Below are 17,461 nucleotides of genomic sequence, written 5' to 3'. Positions count from 1 at the left end.
TGAGTTCCTAGCATAGCTGCTAACACAAAGCATATTCTTATCCATTTCCTAATTTAAAAAGGAGAAAAATGGTAAAACTATTGTTTATTCATGCTAAAAAAATTTACTACTAGGTAGCACTAAAAATGAGATTATATCTCTTGGTATGCAAGACAACTATAAACAATATAGTTACTTATGGAAAAAAGAAATGTGGACTTTATGCATATATAATACATATGGACATATCTATGGTTTTTCTTTTCTGTGTCTGCATATAATATCATAGTACTGGGAAATGAGGTATACAGGGGATTAAAACAAAGTCTCTTCAAGAGATTAGAACTAGTAATCGTGAAGAGGAGATTCCTTGTTAGGCTATGCTACTGCCTAACACAGATGAATAAAACCCTGCCCATCCACCCAAAAAAGTTATAGAAACTCCTTTCTTAAACATCAACTATATATAAGGATGGATTATATATGTGATAATAAATTATGACACTAGGAAAGATGGAAGAATTCACACTAGAACAACTGAAAGTACAGCTGAGCCTATAGAAAAGGGTCTCAGATATCAAAATGATGAATTCTTTTTTTAAAATTTATTTTTATTGGATATTTTATTTACATTTCAGATGCCATCCCCTTGCCCCATTTCCCCTCCCTAGAAAACCCTATCCCATGCCCCCTTTTCCTTTCTGCTTTTATACAATTTTTTAAAAATGTTAATCAAAGGCTTTATAAGTTTGGTAATGCTCAATCAGAAGTGTAACCCAATACCCAACCTAGATATACCAACTATCTTTGACTGGTGGAGACACGTGAACATCTGCCTCCATGTACCCCTCCCCCCCCCACCTTTTTCTCTCTTTCTATCTCTCATCACCTAGCTTCTCCTCTCCTTCTTCTCCTCCAATCCTTACTCCTTCTCTTCCTCTCAGTATTCCTCCCACCTTAGCTCCTCTTACACCAATCACCCTTCCTGTTAAAATAACACTTTTTTTTCTCAAAATACAATTAGAGCATAATTATACCAATTTGTACCAGTGAGGTACAAGATAGTCCTAATACCCAGTCCATCAAAATGATGAATTCTAATGTAATCCTGATGACAATACTGAGCTAACATAGCAGATGGGGGACAGGTTTGCAAAGGTGTGTAGAAAGGAAGTAGGTACTTAAAAAGAAACTGTTGTGTATTGTCAGTGCATCTCTACTATAAATAAAAATTCAAATCAAACAAATATTTACACATAAATGCAAAGAAAAACAAAAAGTATCACTAAATCTTAAATTATGAAAAATGGAAATAAATTAGGCCATTAAACAATTGTATTCATTCTCTATGAAAAACTCAACTAGGACTTCCTTTTATCTTCTGTCTTTGGTGATTGAAAGTAGAGCCTTACACATGCTCAAAAAACACTGCTGATCTGTACCCTAGCACCTAAATTTTGTTAGAGTATTCATTTCAGTTTTACCACCAATCCAGTATTATAACCACAGTTACACAAATTACTATAATTCCTAAAGTACAGCAGGCAGAGAATCTCACATTTTATTTTATTTTAAACTTAAAGAGCTATATAAGGCTACTGACCATCATATTTCATAGTACAGTTCTGGAAATGTCAGTATAATATGTCATCTTACTGTAATTCTCACAAAATAGAAAACTTGAAAACTATTGTCTTTCAGATACCAAAGGAACAGTAGTAAGTATGAGTTAAGTGAAAGTGGTAATTCTGGTATAAAATGTTAGAATCCGATCTAAAAGCTTGTATTCATAAGGCAACCACCAAGAACCACCACCACCACACACATACACACACACACACACACACGCACACATACATACATACACATATACACATACAGGCTTTCAGACAATTAGAACATCATCATACCAGAGTTCCATTTACATCACGACTCAGGTTTCTCATCTCCCCTACAATGACAGCAACCAAGTATGTGCTCATTTTCACACTTTCAGAAAACTCATCTTGAACAAGTCCTTCTTCTGCAGGGACCGATGACTTCTAAAGTAAAAAAAAAAAAAAAAAAAAAAAAAAAAGGAAAAAAAAGATGATAGTTCTGTAATTAAAGGAATCAATGACAAATATACAAAGAAACTAAAAATTCATGTAAGTAATAATTATATATTTTAATCTTTCAACACAAACTTCTAGAAAGTATAGATGTTTGTTTCAGTTTCAGGACACAGAGTATAATGAGAACCTCAACACGACTCTCAATATATTTAAGTTACCTGTAGCAGTTGTTCTGTCTCTTCAATTGTAGCAAAACTCAAATCTTTCCCCACCTCTATAACCTGAGAATCACTGACCTCAAGAAGAAACTGTAGCTGAGACACCCCCTGACAGGACCTAGTACTCCACGGAGGACCCCAGGAAAACTTAGTGGAATCAAAAGCATGAAGTCACTAGAGAACTCTGCAACAGACAGAAGGTGAAGAAATGCCAGGAAATCTCAACATTTCCCAAACATGAATCAGGTTTTGCTTTGGGTTATTGTAGAAGCAGATGCCCACCTCTTTTAAGAGATAGACTGAGGTAAAGAGTTGCCTATATCAATGAAAGCTCATGCTGTCTGATGTCTATGGGAGTAGATTGTATTGCCTGCTGCCTGTGGCTACTCCTTACCTCTAGCCATACAGGTTCTAGAAACACACAGGCTGCACAAAGCCATTCAGGAAGACACAAAAAAAAAACCCAAGTTCTTTTAGCATAAAACTTCTCTGCTTGGTGTTAACCCTACTACCTCCCATGCAACTAACACTCAAGATAGAGGCTTCTGTTCTTGTTTATTTCCACACAACAACATCCAAAATTTCCTTTGCCAAAACACTAAGAATGATCATAATTCCATATCTCAACAATGCTTACAAGAGCAAATTCATTATATCACAAGTAACTTACTGGGCTTGTACTAGTTCATAGTGCTAATATTTTGTTACTGTAGAGCAAAAAGATACCTTACACCTCCTACCCATGCATTCTAAGTCCTGCAGGGTCTTTTCCTTCCTCAAGTGTTCCTCAGACTGACAAAGTACTGTTCTTTCCATTTTTATTTAACTATATGAGAAAGAATATATACACATGTTTCTAAATATTCTTACTAAAAGTACAGTGAAGAGGAATCCAACTGTTCTCAGAGATTAAGAGATCTATCCAAATATTTCACCGTCATGTCCCAGTACCTTAGGCATATTTGATAACGCAGTATGGTGCTCATTCCTTGTGATCTTGATGATAAATGTGGCCTTAAATGCTGGTTCATCAAAACAAGGAAAAGCAGATCTTGCTGCCAAAGGTTCAAACTGAGTTGCTGCAAAGTACCTAAAAACAAATGCAAATTCAATCCAATAGTTAAAGTGCCTACTAGACAGGGAATCCTACCAAGTACTAGGGCTATGAAGAAAAATACAATTCCAGTCTTTAAAAGACCCACTATTAACTAAGGGGGCAGGGAGAACAGAGGTCTAGAGGGGACAGAATCTTCTAGCAGGCTTTAAATTATATTCGTAACAGTGGAAGGACATTAGTGGGATCAAATGGCATGAAATAAATTCTGGAGTTGAAGACACTGTAGAGAAACTAGTAGAGAAACTGTAGAGAAACACAGCCTGAATGGGTCCTTGAATTTCAAGCACAGAATTGAAGAGTACACTTGAGAAAGATGACAGCATAAGGAAAGAAGGCAGTTATGTGTCTATAAGCTGGAGCAGCTGCTGAGTGCAGTGGGATTCACAAACGTAGGCGCTTGAGTGTCTGACAGAAGTCCATAGGCAGAATTGTCATTAGTTGTTACTAAACATCTTGGTTAGCAACCCTGAATCTCAAATCTACAATATTCACTTTCATGAAAATAGAAAAAAAAACAGTTGTTCTTTAGTAGTATTCTGCTTTCCTTTTTCTTCTTTTCAGAGATGAACAGAAATGGTTTTCCCTTCTGCATTACGACAGCAACAGTTAAGACTATAATGCATACAAAGGTCCTGTGTGTGAAAAGCACAAATAGAAGCAAGGGCTAACGGTAGATTTTCAGTAAGGAGAAAAGTGATCTCCATGTAGAAGATTATACAAGCAGAGTAATAGGGCAAAGGTCCTCCCTCATACCAGATTCCATACCATCCACAGGGACTCTGGTCACAACACCTCCTCTGCTTCTCAGTCCTTAAGACTCCACTTTTAGAAGATAAGCAGAAAAGAGAGAACTGAATTTGGGATCTACATTTATTAACCACATGACTCTGTCAAGGCTGTAACCTATCTCAGGCTTTTTTTTATATGTTATATATTAAGGCTAAAACAGGTTTCCCTGCACCAAGCCCAGGGTTTTGTCAGAATCCAGGAAAACTTTACAATAAATCAAACAAAATGTTGTTATACTACCTAGGTGGTTCTACATTGATGCATATCACTAGCACTCTCTCTCTCACACACCTAAAATCATTGTCTTTCCTGATAAGCATAGGCCCAGTAAAGGCAGAGTGAACTTCATCTGATAATATGCTATTTCTAATGTTCATTCCTTTTATTCATCCCCTGCCAATATTTTCACCTAGTAAAAAGAATAGGACAAAGTCTAGTTACATTCCTCCTACTTACATTAGAGAGCCCTATTTAAGGACAAAAATTATATCATAATGTTCTTCTCTCTGTTTGAGACCAAATCATAAATAGCCAAAACTGGCATCATACTCATTGTGTATACACACACACACACACACACACACACACACACACACACACAACCTTGACCTCCTTGATCCTCCTGCTTCTACCTCCCAAGTGCTGGGACTACCAATGCATTCTATCATGCCTGACTATAGATCCTAATATTCTAAGTCAAAACAAACCAACAAAAAATATAACACTATCTCATACAAGTCTATGAGAAGGCTACATTTTGAAGACAATTACAATGTCTTCTCTATTCTGAACTTGATACCCATTCTTTCCTTGTGACTATGTTTGCTTTCAGAAACACTTGCTAAGCATGTCCCCAAGTCAGGACAGGAATTTACTGGGAAGTGAGTAAGAGAATCCTAAGCACTGGCAAAAAAATAAAAAATAAAAAAATTAAAAAAAAATGTGCAAAAGAAAAGAAGTATGAACCAGGGAAGTAGTTCAATACAAAGGAAAGGTTTGAGATCCCTCTCTGTTCCCTGCCAGCCCTGCCAGACTATTATTACTTTATGCACTTTTGTCCCTGGCTATTATATTAGCATTTCTTAGTGAGTTTGTCAGGGTAGAAGACTAAAGAAACAGCAGTTTCTAGTACTTCAGTTCCCAACAAGTACTGGCTACTGTTATGCTTAGTTGTAGTTAATAGAGTTCAACATGATAGGAGAATAAGAATTGTGAGAGAAAACAAAGGGCCAGATAATAAAGATCATCAAAATGTTAGACATAAGAACTGTGAAATGGCTGCTCACCAAAGGCGACCATAAGCACCTCCACTAGCGGAAACAAGTGCAAAGATAAAAATAGGCATAGGTTATGTCGGTAGCAGTGTGGAAAGTAGGTAACGTTTCCTGACCACAGCAGTGTCTCTTCAAAGCATATGACATTTACAGACATTGTAATTTTCCAGGCACCAAGAGCATTGGTAGTGAAGTGGTAATAGCTGCCTTTCAAGCAACAAGAAATGCATTCCCTAATTACTCTATCAGTTTAAATATTTGTTCTAATTATAGTGGGGCTAATATAAAAGGTTCCGGCAAAATAAAGCCAAAGTGAAAAACATACAGCATTGCTTAGGATTAATAGTTTTCAGACATCCTGAAGGTAAGAATGATCTAAACTTATATCTACTTTCAAGATAGACAATCATGGGGGACTTTACTTTAACAGGCAGGTAAATGAACTCATTTCTGTTCATTCTAAACTTTCAGTTTAAGATACAATTTTCTCTATTTCTTAGTCTCAAGGATCCACATTTTTTCTAACATAACTCAAGCCAGCCCATTCCAGTAATTTACACATCTATACCAAAAATCACTGAATTCTACTACACAGTATTCATTTTTCCCATTATGTAGCACTAGGTCCAAATATTTCAAGGAATAATCAGATTAGACAAGATAACTCTGAGGCTTCTCTTAGAGTTCTACTTGCAATATTAAGTCACTGTTTTTGTTTGTTTATTTGTCTATTTATTTGGTTTTTCATGACAGGGTTTCTCTGTGTAGCCCTTGGTGATCCTGGAACTCTAAGTCATTGTTTCATTATATGAGCGATGTGTGTGTGTTTGTGTGTGTGTGTGTGTGTGTGTGTGTGTGTGTCTATATGTACGTTTATCTATCATTATCTATATATGTGGATCATTCTACCTACAAAATGTGTAATGCAAATAGGGTGTTAAATACTGTATTTCCTAGGGATAACAAAGATTACAACTCAAAAGTTAAAGCTAAAAACTCCAAAGCTGCCAAATCAATCACAGATTTTTGTTCAACTTTAGATAATCACTCAACAACTAAATCATACAGACTGTATGCTCTTTGTTTAAAAAGTATATATAAAGAAAAAGTCATTTATCTGGCATTTGTAGTAAGCAGAGGTTACTAAAATATAACCAAATGTTTCAAATTCAAACTACCAGTGGAAAACTTGATGTAAAAAAAGAAAATTATAGCAGCTTTTGATGATTCTTAATTCCCAGCAGAGGGCTGCAACTTTATACTTAACAATTCATTTAGTATTTGAATGTTTTCTGATGACTGAGAAAGAAACAGAGTAATTTTTTCTATTGTTTGACAAAAGCAAAACTGCTCCCCTCCCCCTTAGCCTTTTTGCTTTTTCAAGACTGGGTAACAGAGAACTGCTTTTTCCCTGTATAACAGAGAACTGTCCCAGAACTCACTTTATAGACCAGGATGGCCTTAAACTCATAGAGATCTGCCTGCCTCTGCCTCCTAAGTACTGGGATTAAAGACATGTGCTTCCATGCCTGGCTGAAAACACCCATTCTATAGCTAATTAAATATGTCTCTTGGGTGGAGAGAAAAGAACTAATGTATTGTTTTAATGTTTAGTTAGTTAAATTACTCTTAAATATATATATTAGAGTAATTTCTTAATATTTTATATATTATTTTATTATTTAATAATATTATATTATATATTAACATTTTATACATTATAGTAACATTTCATATATTATCAATATTTTATATTTTATTAATATAACATTTATTTAATTAATATTTTATATATTATATAATATTATTATATATAATAAATACACAAATATATAAATATATATTATAATATATAATATAAATTAGTATATTATATATAAATTAATATTTTATATATTATAAATATTTCTTAATATTTTTTATATTTCTTTCAATGAATTGAAAATTTAAAAAAATCTCTGAAACACTGAACATAACAATATGTTAATATATACTAGCCAAATGGTCATATTAGTAATTCTTAAATTGGTCTACAGAACATTACGAGAGTACTATGTAATAATGCTGTACTAACATAAAGCTCATATAAATGGTCTTTGTCACAGAGGAGAGCTAACATGACCATAGTAATGTGCACTTTCAGAAAACCCATTTATGATAAAACTATGAAGATTAAACAACAAAGTGTGATCCAAACAGGCTGTGGAATACTCTTATATTTGTTTCTCTCTTTGGGTTTTTTTGTTTGTTTGTTTGTTTTGTTGTGTTTTGAGATGGATTCTTTCCTACACTTTTAGAGATTCTGCACTCAAACTGACATTTTAAAAAGTAAACCAGTAAAGATTAAGGACATCAAGAATGATATTCATATGCATATTTCATTCTCTCTTTCTCCAACTAACTAAATACCTCCTAAATCCTGCCTGTAAGCAGATTAGCCGACTCCCCTCTCTTCTTACAGCTTCATGGAAGGATGACAATTAATATTCATCTCATAAAACATGAAAAGCTCAAAAGAAGGATATTCTTCCATATTACCATTCTACTTTGTATATAACTTCCTAAATTTAAAACCTCTATGGTTTTATTTAATTCAAATTAAATTTAAAATATTTATGGTGTGGACAAAGGGACTTATTTGCATTGTAGAAGTTACAAGTAGAAGAGCAGAGAACAAGAGCAATCCTTTCAGAGTTTTACATACTTTTTCTCATTACTTTTATCTGTGTAGGTGATGCCATAAAACCCATAATAAGAGTTAGATATATTTGCTGAATACTCTATCTTCAAGGTATAATTGTGTCCTGTTAGAAGGGTTTCAGGAGCAACAACGGCGATTTGTTCATGATATGGATATTCCAGGATTTCAACGTGTGTTTCTTGACTTGAAACTGCTGACATAAATGTCACTCTTGAAATATTATGTCCTGTGCTATGGAGAATGATATCCCGTGTGTCTTGAAGAGCCTGAAGTAAAATTGTCACAGAACCCCTGAATGTCATTGAGGTTAGGTTTGGATGTAGGCTAAGTTCATAGCGTTGAGGAATAATGGCAGTGGGAAGCCTAATTTGTGCCCATGGAAACACTTTCCCATTTGTAGCAAATGGCTGAATGAGTTCTGCTGACTGGTTTGTTTTGTGGCAGCCTTCTTTGGTAAAGGTACATCTAGGCAGTAGATAAATCACCATGATTACAGAGACAGCAACCACAATGACAAAAACACAGATCACTAAGGTCCTGGCAGAGGGTACTGAACAAGTTCCATCTGGACTCTGCCTGTAGCCTGCTGCACTATTCCGAAGGCCTGAGCTTCTGTTCATGAAGGACATGCCCAGCAGCTTTGCAGATGATTCATAGTCCTCTTCATCCTCATCCATCTCATGCTCACCAAGACCTCTCACCAGTAGCCTCGAACCTCGGGGCTCATACTCAACTTCATCAGGTTCCAGAGGATGTAAACAAGGCTCTTTGGCTAAATCTACCACATCTGGTTCTTCTTCAAACATGCTGTTTTCAATCATATTCCTTGGAAGCTGAAGTCGATCTACAAAATTAAGACATAAAGATAAGACAGAAGTAGGGGAGAGGGAAACACCAAATTTAGTATATTTTTAATCACTTGAGTTTTTTTTTAAACACTAAGACTTATTTCCATTTTAATGCTATTTGAATTAAATAAAGACTTCATAGTATTCTTGAATTATCCATTATAAACCCAAGTATATATTTAAAAAAGCGCACTACACTCATGAGCCAAGACCAATAAAATAAAAACCTAGTAAGAGGGTATAAAGCTAATTGTTTGTCTAGCTGTAATTCTGACAGCTCTCTCATTGTTGGTAGTCACTGAGTGCATAAAAATATATGCAATGGTGAAAAAGAATGGCGACTGTACCTCTACTGAAGCTTACTGAGATGTATATGGGCTTGAGCCCTGCATCATTTTGGTATGTGATATATATTTTACTTGAATTTGTTTTCTTTCAATAAAGAAAGTATATTGACTTTTTTTTTTTAAACAGCTGTGATTTCATAGTACTTACCTTAATACAGTCCTACCCAACATCCTGGGCCCCTGGCTTGACTTTAGAAGATATTACTTTAGTCATCTCTAACTGTGTCTGTTCCTAAATAGCTAGAAGTAAGTGGGGCCAAAAGGAAAGGACTATACTCAATGTCTTACTTCTAGGTCTGGACACCTGAGGCCTATAATTCTTGGCCGAATACTGCAAAACCAGGTTGTGAGGCCTGTATGGGCCTCTTTCCTGTGTCCCATTCTCCCTCAGGCAAATCACAAAATGGTCTGCCTGCTTCTAGGCTTAAAAGGTAGCTTCTCAAGACAATGGGCTATTGTTGGGTAGGATGTTGGATAGACATACTGTATTAAGGAAAGAACTATGAAATCACAGCTGTTTTTTTTTTTTTTTTTTTTTTTTTTTTAATTAATATACATTCAAGAGAAGGATGTTTCTGGCCCATAGTAAACTAAAAGCAGAAAATGACTTATGATATTTTGGTAAGCAAGAAACAGTAACACAGACAAAAAACTTAGAAAACAGGCCAACTACAGTTCAAACACCTGCTTTTCACCCTCCTGTGGCATTCACAAGTATGACAGCTCCCATGGGTATCAGCATGTCTTAAGGCAGGGAAGTAGTGGGGGCTTTCTAAGCTATAACTCCCCCAAAACAAACACACTTGTCAAGAATCACTGAAGAAAGGTCTCAAGAAGCAAAGGGATAGATAATACTACGCATCTATCAATAACTCAGAATTAGGACATTCAATATTTTATATTAAAAAATCACCTTTTAATGGATTTCAAGAGTTTAACAAATTGAAATCATCTTTAACTTGTTCTCACAAAGCACTTTACAGTTATTTCTAATCTTCACAAAAGTTCTATAAAGTGGGAAAATTTAATTTAAGGAATGAAAACACAAAGAGAAACGGATTAATTTAAGTTTAAAGCCATACAGGCATTTAATTGTATATTTTGGTCCAGATCTAAAACAATTTATTTCAAAGTTTAATCTTCTCATTAACATAATGCATCTTCTGACTCATGTTAATTTAATGGAAGGTAAGAGCTTTTAACAATTTGGTGTCTGGTAATGAAATTAAAAACATTATTTCATCATCAATAGAACAAAACTGGAATTACTTAATATACAGAAAAACATAGTACTCAATAAAAAATAACACTGGTAACTCACAACTCACAAAATAAAAGCACTTCTCATACTAAGGTTTTCAACTGGTGCTCAAAGTGCAGAGTGAAGACCACAGTACCCCTATTACATCACATCTTCTTACAAAAGCAGACTTCTTCCATTCTAGGCACGAATATCAGGCGATTACCCAGTGACCTGCGTGCATGTCAGAAGCATGGATCAGATCCTACAAGCACCAATCACACTATTCCTAGGTGTGCTCAGACCATAGCAGGCTGTTTTACTCTGAGAACAAGTCAGGTTAAATCTCTCCCTGACGGGCCTTTTTTACTTAGTTCCTCTGCCTGGATGTCATGATTTCCTTTTTTCATTCAGTCTGGTACTCATCTGTTATTGTGTAACTAAACTCACTAGAACATTAATCAAGAAAACTCATTTCCTTTTAAGAGTTAACTGACATTCGTACTTTTGTGCACTTCTGATTTAGGGAGAAAAGAAACTAGAGTAAGACAGTCAACCACTTTCTACTTCTCCAGTCTGAAATTGGTAAAAATTATGATACCGAGAAGCACCTAAAGAAAGGTTTGACATCCTTAGTCACCAGGGAAATGTAAATCAAAACGACCCTGAGATTCCACCTTACACCAATAAGAATGGCTAAGATCAAAAACTCAGGCAACAGGAGATGCTGGCAAGGATGTGGAGAAAAATGAACACTCCTACATTGCTGGTAGGATTGCAAGCTGCTACAACTACTTTGGAAAACAATATGGTGGCTCCTCAGAAAATTGGAAATAGTTCTACCTGAAGACCCAGCTATACCACTCCTGGACATACATCCAAAAGATGTTCCAACATATAACAGGGACATGTGCTCCACTATGTTCATAGCAGCCTTATTTATAATAGCCAGAAGCTGGAAAGAACCCAGATGTCCCTCGACGGAAGAATGGATACAGAAAATGTGGTACATTTATACAATGGAATATTACTCATGTTATTAAAAATGATGACTGTACAGACTTTATAGGCAACTAGATGGAACTATAAAATATCCTGAGTGAGGTAACCCAGATCCAAAAAGACACATATGGTATGTACTCACTGATAAGTGGATATTAGCCCAAAAGCTCAGAATACCCACGATACAACTCACAGACCATATGAAGCTTAACAAGAAGGCAGGCCAAAGTGTGGATGCTACAAACCCACTTAGAAGTGGGAACAAAATAATCACAGGAGGTAGGCGGAGGGAGGAACCTGGATGGGAGAGGGAAAGGAGAGGAAAAAAAAGGGGAGGGGGCAGGACTAGGTGTGGGAAGAAATAGAGAAGTCCAGAGAGCCAGAAGAATGAATAGAAACAAGTAGTAGTGAGGGATAGAGAACTTGGGAGACTACTAGAAAGTCCCAGCCACCAGGGATTCTAATTTTCCCTGTCTAAAGGAAAGGCAGAAACAAAAATGGAGCAAAGGCTGAAGGAAATGCCATCCAGACACCACCCTATTGTGGGATCCATTCCATCCACAGACACCAAACCCCAACACTATTGCTGATGTCAAGAAGTGCTTGCAGACAGTAGCCTGGTATAGCTGTCCTCTGAGAGGCTCTGCCAGCACCTGACTAAGACAAATGCAGATACAGCCAGCCACTGGACTGAGCCAGGGGGCCCCAATGGAAGAGTTAGGGCATAGGCTGAAGGAGCTGAAGGAAAATTGCAACCCCATAGGAAGAACAACAATATCAACTAACCAGAACCAGGGAGCTCCCAGGGACTAAACCACCAACCAAAGAGTACACATGGGCCTGTCTATGGCTCCTGCTACATGTGTAGCAGAGGACTGCCTTGTCTGGCCTCAGTGGGAAGAGGCACTTGGTCCTGTGGAGGCTTGATGCCCCCACAAAAGGGTGATGCTACACGAGTGAGGCGGGAGTAGGTGGGTGAGTGGGTAGAGGAGCACCCTCTTAGAGGCAAAGAGGAGGAGTTTGGGGTAGGGGGCTAGTGGAGGGGAGACCAGAAAGGGGATAACATTTGAAATGTAAACAAATAAAATGATTAATAAATTAAAAACATAAAAAATAAAAAGACTTCTTTGAATAAAACTTCTACTCATTTATAGGTGTGGGTTTATTAAGTGGCCATCTGCTCATCCCCGGTAAATGGTATGTGTAGAGAACAGTGGTTACAATATCTTGTTTGTTTGTTTGTTTGTTTGTTTTTGGTTTTTTGTTTGCTTGTTTTAGAATTTAATTTTCTCAGGTTCCAAGTGTTCCCATTGCCTTGTGATGGTTGGTTTCAATAGATATTTGGGGGTTGTATCAATTACTTCTCTGTTGTTGTGATAAACATCAAGAACGAAATCAATTTGAAGAAATGGTTTGGGTTTTTTTGGCTTAGGATCCAGAGGATTAGCAGGTAATGTATGACATGCCTACAGGATCAGAAAGAGAGAGAGAAAAGGAGCAGGAAGGGGGATGAGGCTATAAACTCAAAGCATGCCACAGTGATATACTTCCTCCAGCAAAGTTCAATCTCATAAAGGTTCCACACCCACCCAAAGAACACCACCATATGGGGACTGAACATTCAAATACATAAGCCCATCAGTGTCATTTCTCACTCAAACCACCAAAGGAGTCATTTCATTCATGTAATCTCACATTGAAATATTCAAAATTGTTTGTAAGCCCTTAATAAATTCTTAACCTTTCTGATGTGTTTACACTCCTATGAGAGATAAAATTATGCCCCTAAAGCATCTCGCTTACTCTATGCTAGATGCAGACAACCATGAGCTCTAGTCAGCATGGTTTATTCAGCAAAAGCCTTTCATTGGGTAATATTAGAGCATTCCCAGTCATCAACTAGGATCCATCAGAACTTTTTGAGTGTGAGTGTTTTCTTAGGGTTTCTATTGCTGTGATAAAACACCACATTCAAAGGAACTTGGGAAGGAAGGTGTTTATCTTACAATGCTGAGGTCATACTCCATCTCTGAGAGAAGTCAGTGTAGGAACCTGAATGAAGAGTGCTGCTCACTGGCTCCATCTTCCTGGCTTATTGTGTTGTTTGTTTATTCCTTATATATCCCAGGACCACTTGCACAGGGTAGTACTAGCCACAATGGGCCCTCTCACATCAATTAAGAAAATACCCTACAGATTTGCCTACAGCCCAATCCTATAGAGGTTTTTTTAAGATTCTTTCTTCCCAGATGATCATACCTTGTGACAAGTTGACATTAAAAAAAAAAAAATGACTGCTTAGCCATGACCTGTTTAAAGCCAAGGAATATTTAACAGTTGATTATTTGCCCTGTCTTCACCAAATTTGAGAATTGGCCAGTCAGTACTCTGCCAAAATGCAAATAACTTATTTTATGATTAAACACCTCGTCAAATTAATATTTACTCACAGCTTTACCCTTCCAGTAGCAAAGCAAACTAACTGCTATGTTTTCCTGAATATTTGAAGCACACAGTTTTGATATATATAATCATCTTCATCTAAATACCAACCTGGTGGAACCTATTTTTATTACAGCCCATCAAAAGACATCACTTTAAACCTGGTTTGTTTTTGAAATATCTTGAATCTTACATCAATACAATTTAATTTTAGCATAATTACAAGGTTACTCTAAACTGATATTGGGCTTATTCCTTCTTTAAAAAAAAACAGCAAAAAAAAAACCCACCAATATCCTATATCATTTCCCTCCCCTTTCCAAAAATAAAAGAAACAAAAAAGAAAGTGAAGTTTTGTGTGTAACATATATAAACAGTAAAGGCATGATTTAATTCGTATCTATCAAGTCCTACAAATTCATGTTGGCCAGGAAAACAGAAGGAAGGAAAATCAGATGCTGAGATTACGAATACAGGTTTTCAGTTTGTCTTTCTGTAGTTTACTTCATCTCTCTTTCTGACCTCCATGCTCCCACTCATGAAAGAAAGCAGTAAGTACAGCATATGGAGAATGATATATTTAATATGTTTGTCAGATAGCTGCTTAAAAATGTTTAATTAGCAGCTATCTAGACAGAGATTAGCAGCTATCTAAACAGAGATTACAGTTTCATTTTCAGATAAATGTTTGAATCTTAGCTCTTTTATTGATTTATTCTTTTAGTCTTAATCTCCAGACCATAATGTAGACAGACACCATGATTTTATAAGACTACAGCAGGACTGTAGTATCAAGTTTTGGGCTCAAAAGCACAATGCAGACAGATGATTAAGATCACTAAATCATAACTTAAATCACACAGTAGCTGAAACCACTGGAAGTGAAATGAGTCATAGAGTATCAGTTTCTAAGTGGGAACAGAGGAAGAAGGGCAGCCGAGGAAAGTAAGACTGAACAGAGGAGCAAATCAGGAGAGTAGCATGCCAGAACCAAAAGTTTTCATATGGTTTTTATATGAAATGGGACTGACAGTAAATGCATTTAAAAGGTCAGGTGAAACCAGGGCTAGAAATCACCTCCCAGCCCCTAGATTTGGCAACTAACAAATTAGGAACTTAGAAGATGTGCTTTTGGTGGAAAGATGAGAATGCAGGCCCTATTCCAATTTTCAAAAAAAAAAAAAAAAAAAAAAAAAACAAACCAACAACAAAAAAACCAATGATCAAGGTACAAGCTGTTTATTGAGGAAAAAACACAGGATTAATGTTTAAAATATATATGGTGTAGGTAGGAAAGTGAAATCCTTTGGTTTTTTGTTAGTGTGTATTTAAGGTGGAAGCAACTTAAGCACGCTTTGCTAAGAAAAAGGAAAAATAAGAAAAATAAAATATGGAGGTGGAGGAAGCTCTGAGGGAAAACACAGGGACGGTATCTCAGAAGGATCAAGAGAGGTCACAAGAACCCAGAAGATGATCATCTGAGCCTGCAAGGTTGGAAGTGAAGACTGAGAAACATCACATCCCAGCAGAGATTCAGACAACTTGTGTCCTCTGTGAAAGTAGAAACAAGTCCATATCCCCAGCACAACAGGCAAGAATGGAAAAGGCAAAGATATCCGAGGAGAATAATAAAAGACAGGTTCCATAAAAGAGGATCAGAGCGCTCTGACTCACGAACAGGGTAGAGCTGAAGTATTTACATAGCCCTGTGCTTACCAGCCCAGGCCTAAAGAGAGAGAGAGAAAAAAAATACAATCCCTTTAAATGACCATCTCATTTTCTGAGAAAATGAAATTGTATGTATTTTTAAATTAACATGATAAAATCCCCCCAAAAGCATAACTGAAACAAATTTTCCTGGGCAGATACAAGGCTTGCTATATTTAAATGAAGGTATAATAATGAATAACCATTGTTTTGCTTCTGAGATCGGCCCCACGCGATCTACTGATATAAAACCAAATGCTGTAAACATGGAAAAGCATTTACATAACATATTCTACACTATCTACAGTTAAAAACTCCATTCCTGTTCTTTTAATCCAATGTGTTTCTTTTGTGAAAAAAAAATATATGGAAGAAGATATAAAACAAGAAGATCATGGAGAAATGATTCTGCCATGGGGGAATCAAGGTTGACTTTTCCAAGCTGAGTGGCAGTGACTGGCATACACTTCTTGGTCCTGCTATTTCTAAGGCTGAGGTAGGAAGACTACCCAGGAATAGAAAGTTAGCATAGAAAACACAGCAAGACCTTATAGAAAGAAGGAAAAAATAAGGAAGAGTGGGAGAAAAAAAAGATATATAGGTATATATGTGTGTGTGTATATATATATATATATATATATATACATATGTGTATATATACACATACACATAGATGTATGCATATATGTATATATATACACATATATATGTATATGTTAAAGTTCATTTCAACACATTAAAATTACTGTTCAAATCAGACAAAACTACTGTTGGTATTAAGCAGTTTTTATTTAGTTAGTTTAGTACAAGATTATAACTTATAATCTACGAATCATCTGCACAAATGATGCAAGTATTTCCAAATATTAGACAACAGACAAATTAAGAATGTGACCTCTAAAAGAAAAAAGAGGTGAGTATGAATGTAAATTAGGACAGGTAGTTATGCTGATCCATTTCTGACTCAGGGCAAGACCATCACTGGCTCCAGGCCAGACCTTTGCTAACTACTACAAGCCCCTACTGCAGGTGTTTCAGAACACTGTGACGTTGAAACACTGCTTGACTGCCCACCAGAAACCCCACTTCCATAAAAAGCAGCCCCTTGAAGTGCCTCTAGACAGTTTCTCTTTGCTATCTCGTCTACTGCAGTTGTACCACAGAATGGCTAATAAAGTCTACTTCTGCATTTTCCTTTCTTGGTGAATTCTTTCTCTATCTAAATGACAAGACTGTGACCTTTATTCTACATAGTAATGAGCCCCAAATAACTCTAGTTCTATGCCTCGGGACAATTTTCTAATCGTAGAAGGACACGCTAGAGTCCAAGGAGAACAGGACTGGAATACAAAGATTGTAGCAAGAGAGAAAAGGAGCCAAGTGTAAGGGACCACATAGGCTTGTGCAGAATTTCCTGAGAGTCCTTTGTCAAATGCAGCACAGCACAGGCTCATAATAGAGGGGGAGCAATATCCCTGAAAGGAAATAGAAGTACCAGAGGTCAAGCAATATAGGGAAGTGCCAACAGTACAACCTAGCCCCAGCAAAAATCAGTAATACTTTTGGCATCAATTTGAAACACTATGGAGAAGAAGTCACATTCTCAAGTAAGGTCTATTATATAAGCCCTACGGAAATCCATAGGAGAAAAATAATTTGAAAATGAGTATTGCTAAGCTAGCAAGACCCGAGAATCATCCTGAGATAAAACTAATGCTATAACCAGGTGATCAGTAATTAAGC

At 36.4% G+C, this 17,461-nt stretch overlaps 1 protein-coding gene across 2 annotated transcripts in view; it reads right to left on the bottom strand.

The window, feature by feature from the left end:
- The window catches only part of Lnpep (leucyl and cystinyl aminopeptidase), a 94,424-nt gene that overhangs the window by 43,653 nt on the left and 33,310 nt on the right, over positions 1–17,461 (bottom strand). For both annotated transcript variants that reach the window (XM_076926536.1, XM_076926535.1), the window contains exons 2-4: positions 8,136–8,976; positions 3,203–3,341; positions 1,890–2,021 (exon numbers count right to left, since the gene is read on the bottom strand). In XM_076926536.1, the coding sequence (XP_076782651.1) occupies positions 1,890–2,021; positions 3,203–3,341; positions 8,136–8,976 (1,112 nt within the window). The remainder of the gene's footprint in view (positions 1–1,889; positions 2,022–3,202; positions 3,342–8,135; positions 8,977–17,461) is intronic.

This window comes from Arvicanthis niloticus, chromosome 28, assembly GCF_011762505.2.
Source record: "Arvicanthis niloticus isolate mArvNil1 chromosome 28, mArvNil1.pat.X, whole genome shotgun sequence".
In the NCBI taxonomy this organism is placed as follows: Eukaryota; Metazoa; Chordata; class Mammalia; order Rodentia; family Muridae; genus Arvicanthis; species Arvicanthis niloticus.
Note: the sequence above shows the minus strand (reverse complement) of the source record. Positions and strands in the feature narration are given on the sequence as shown.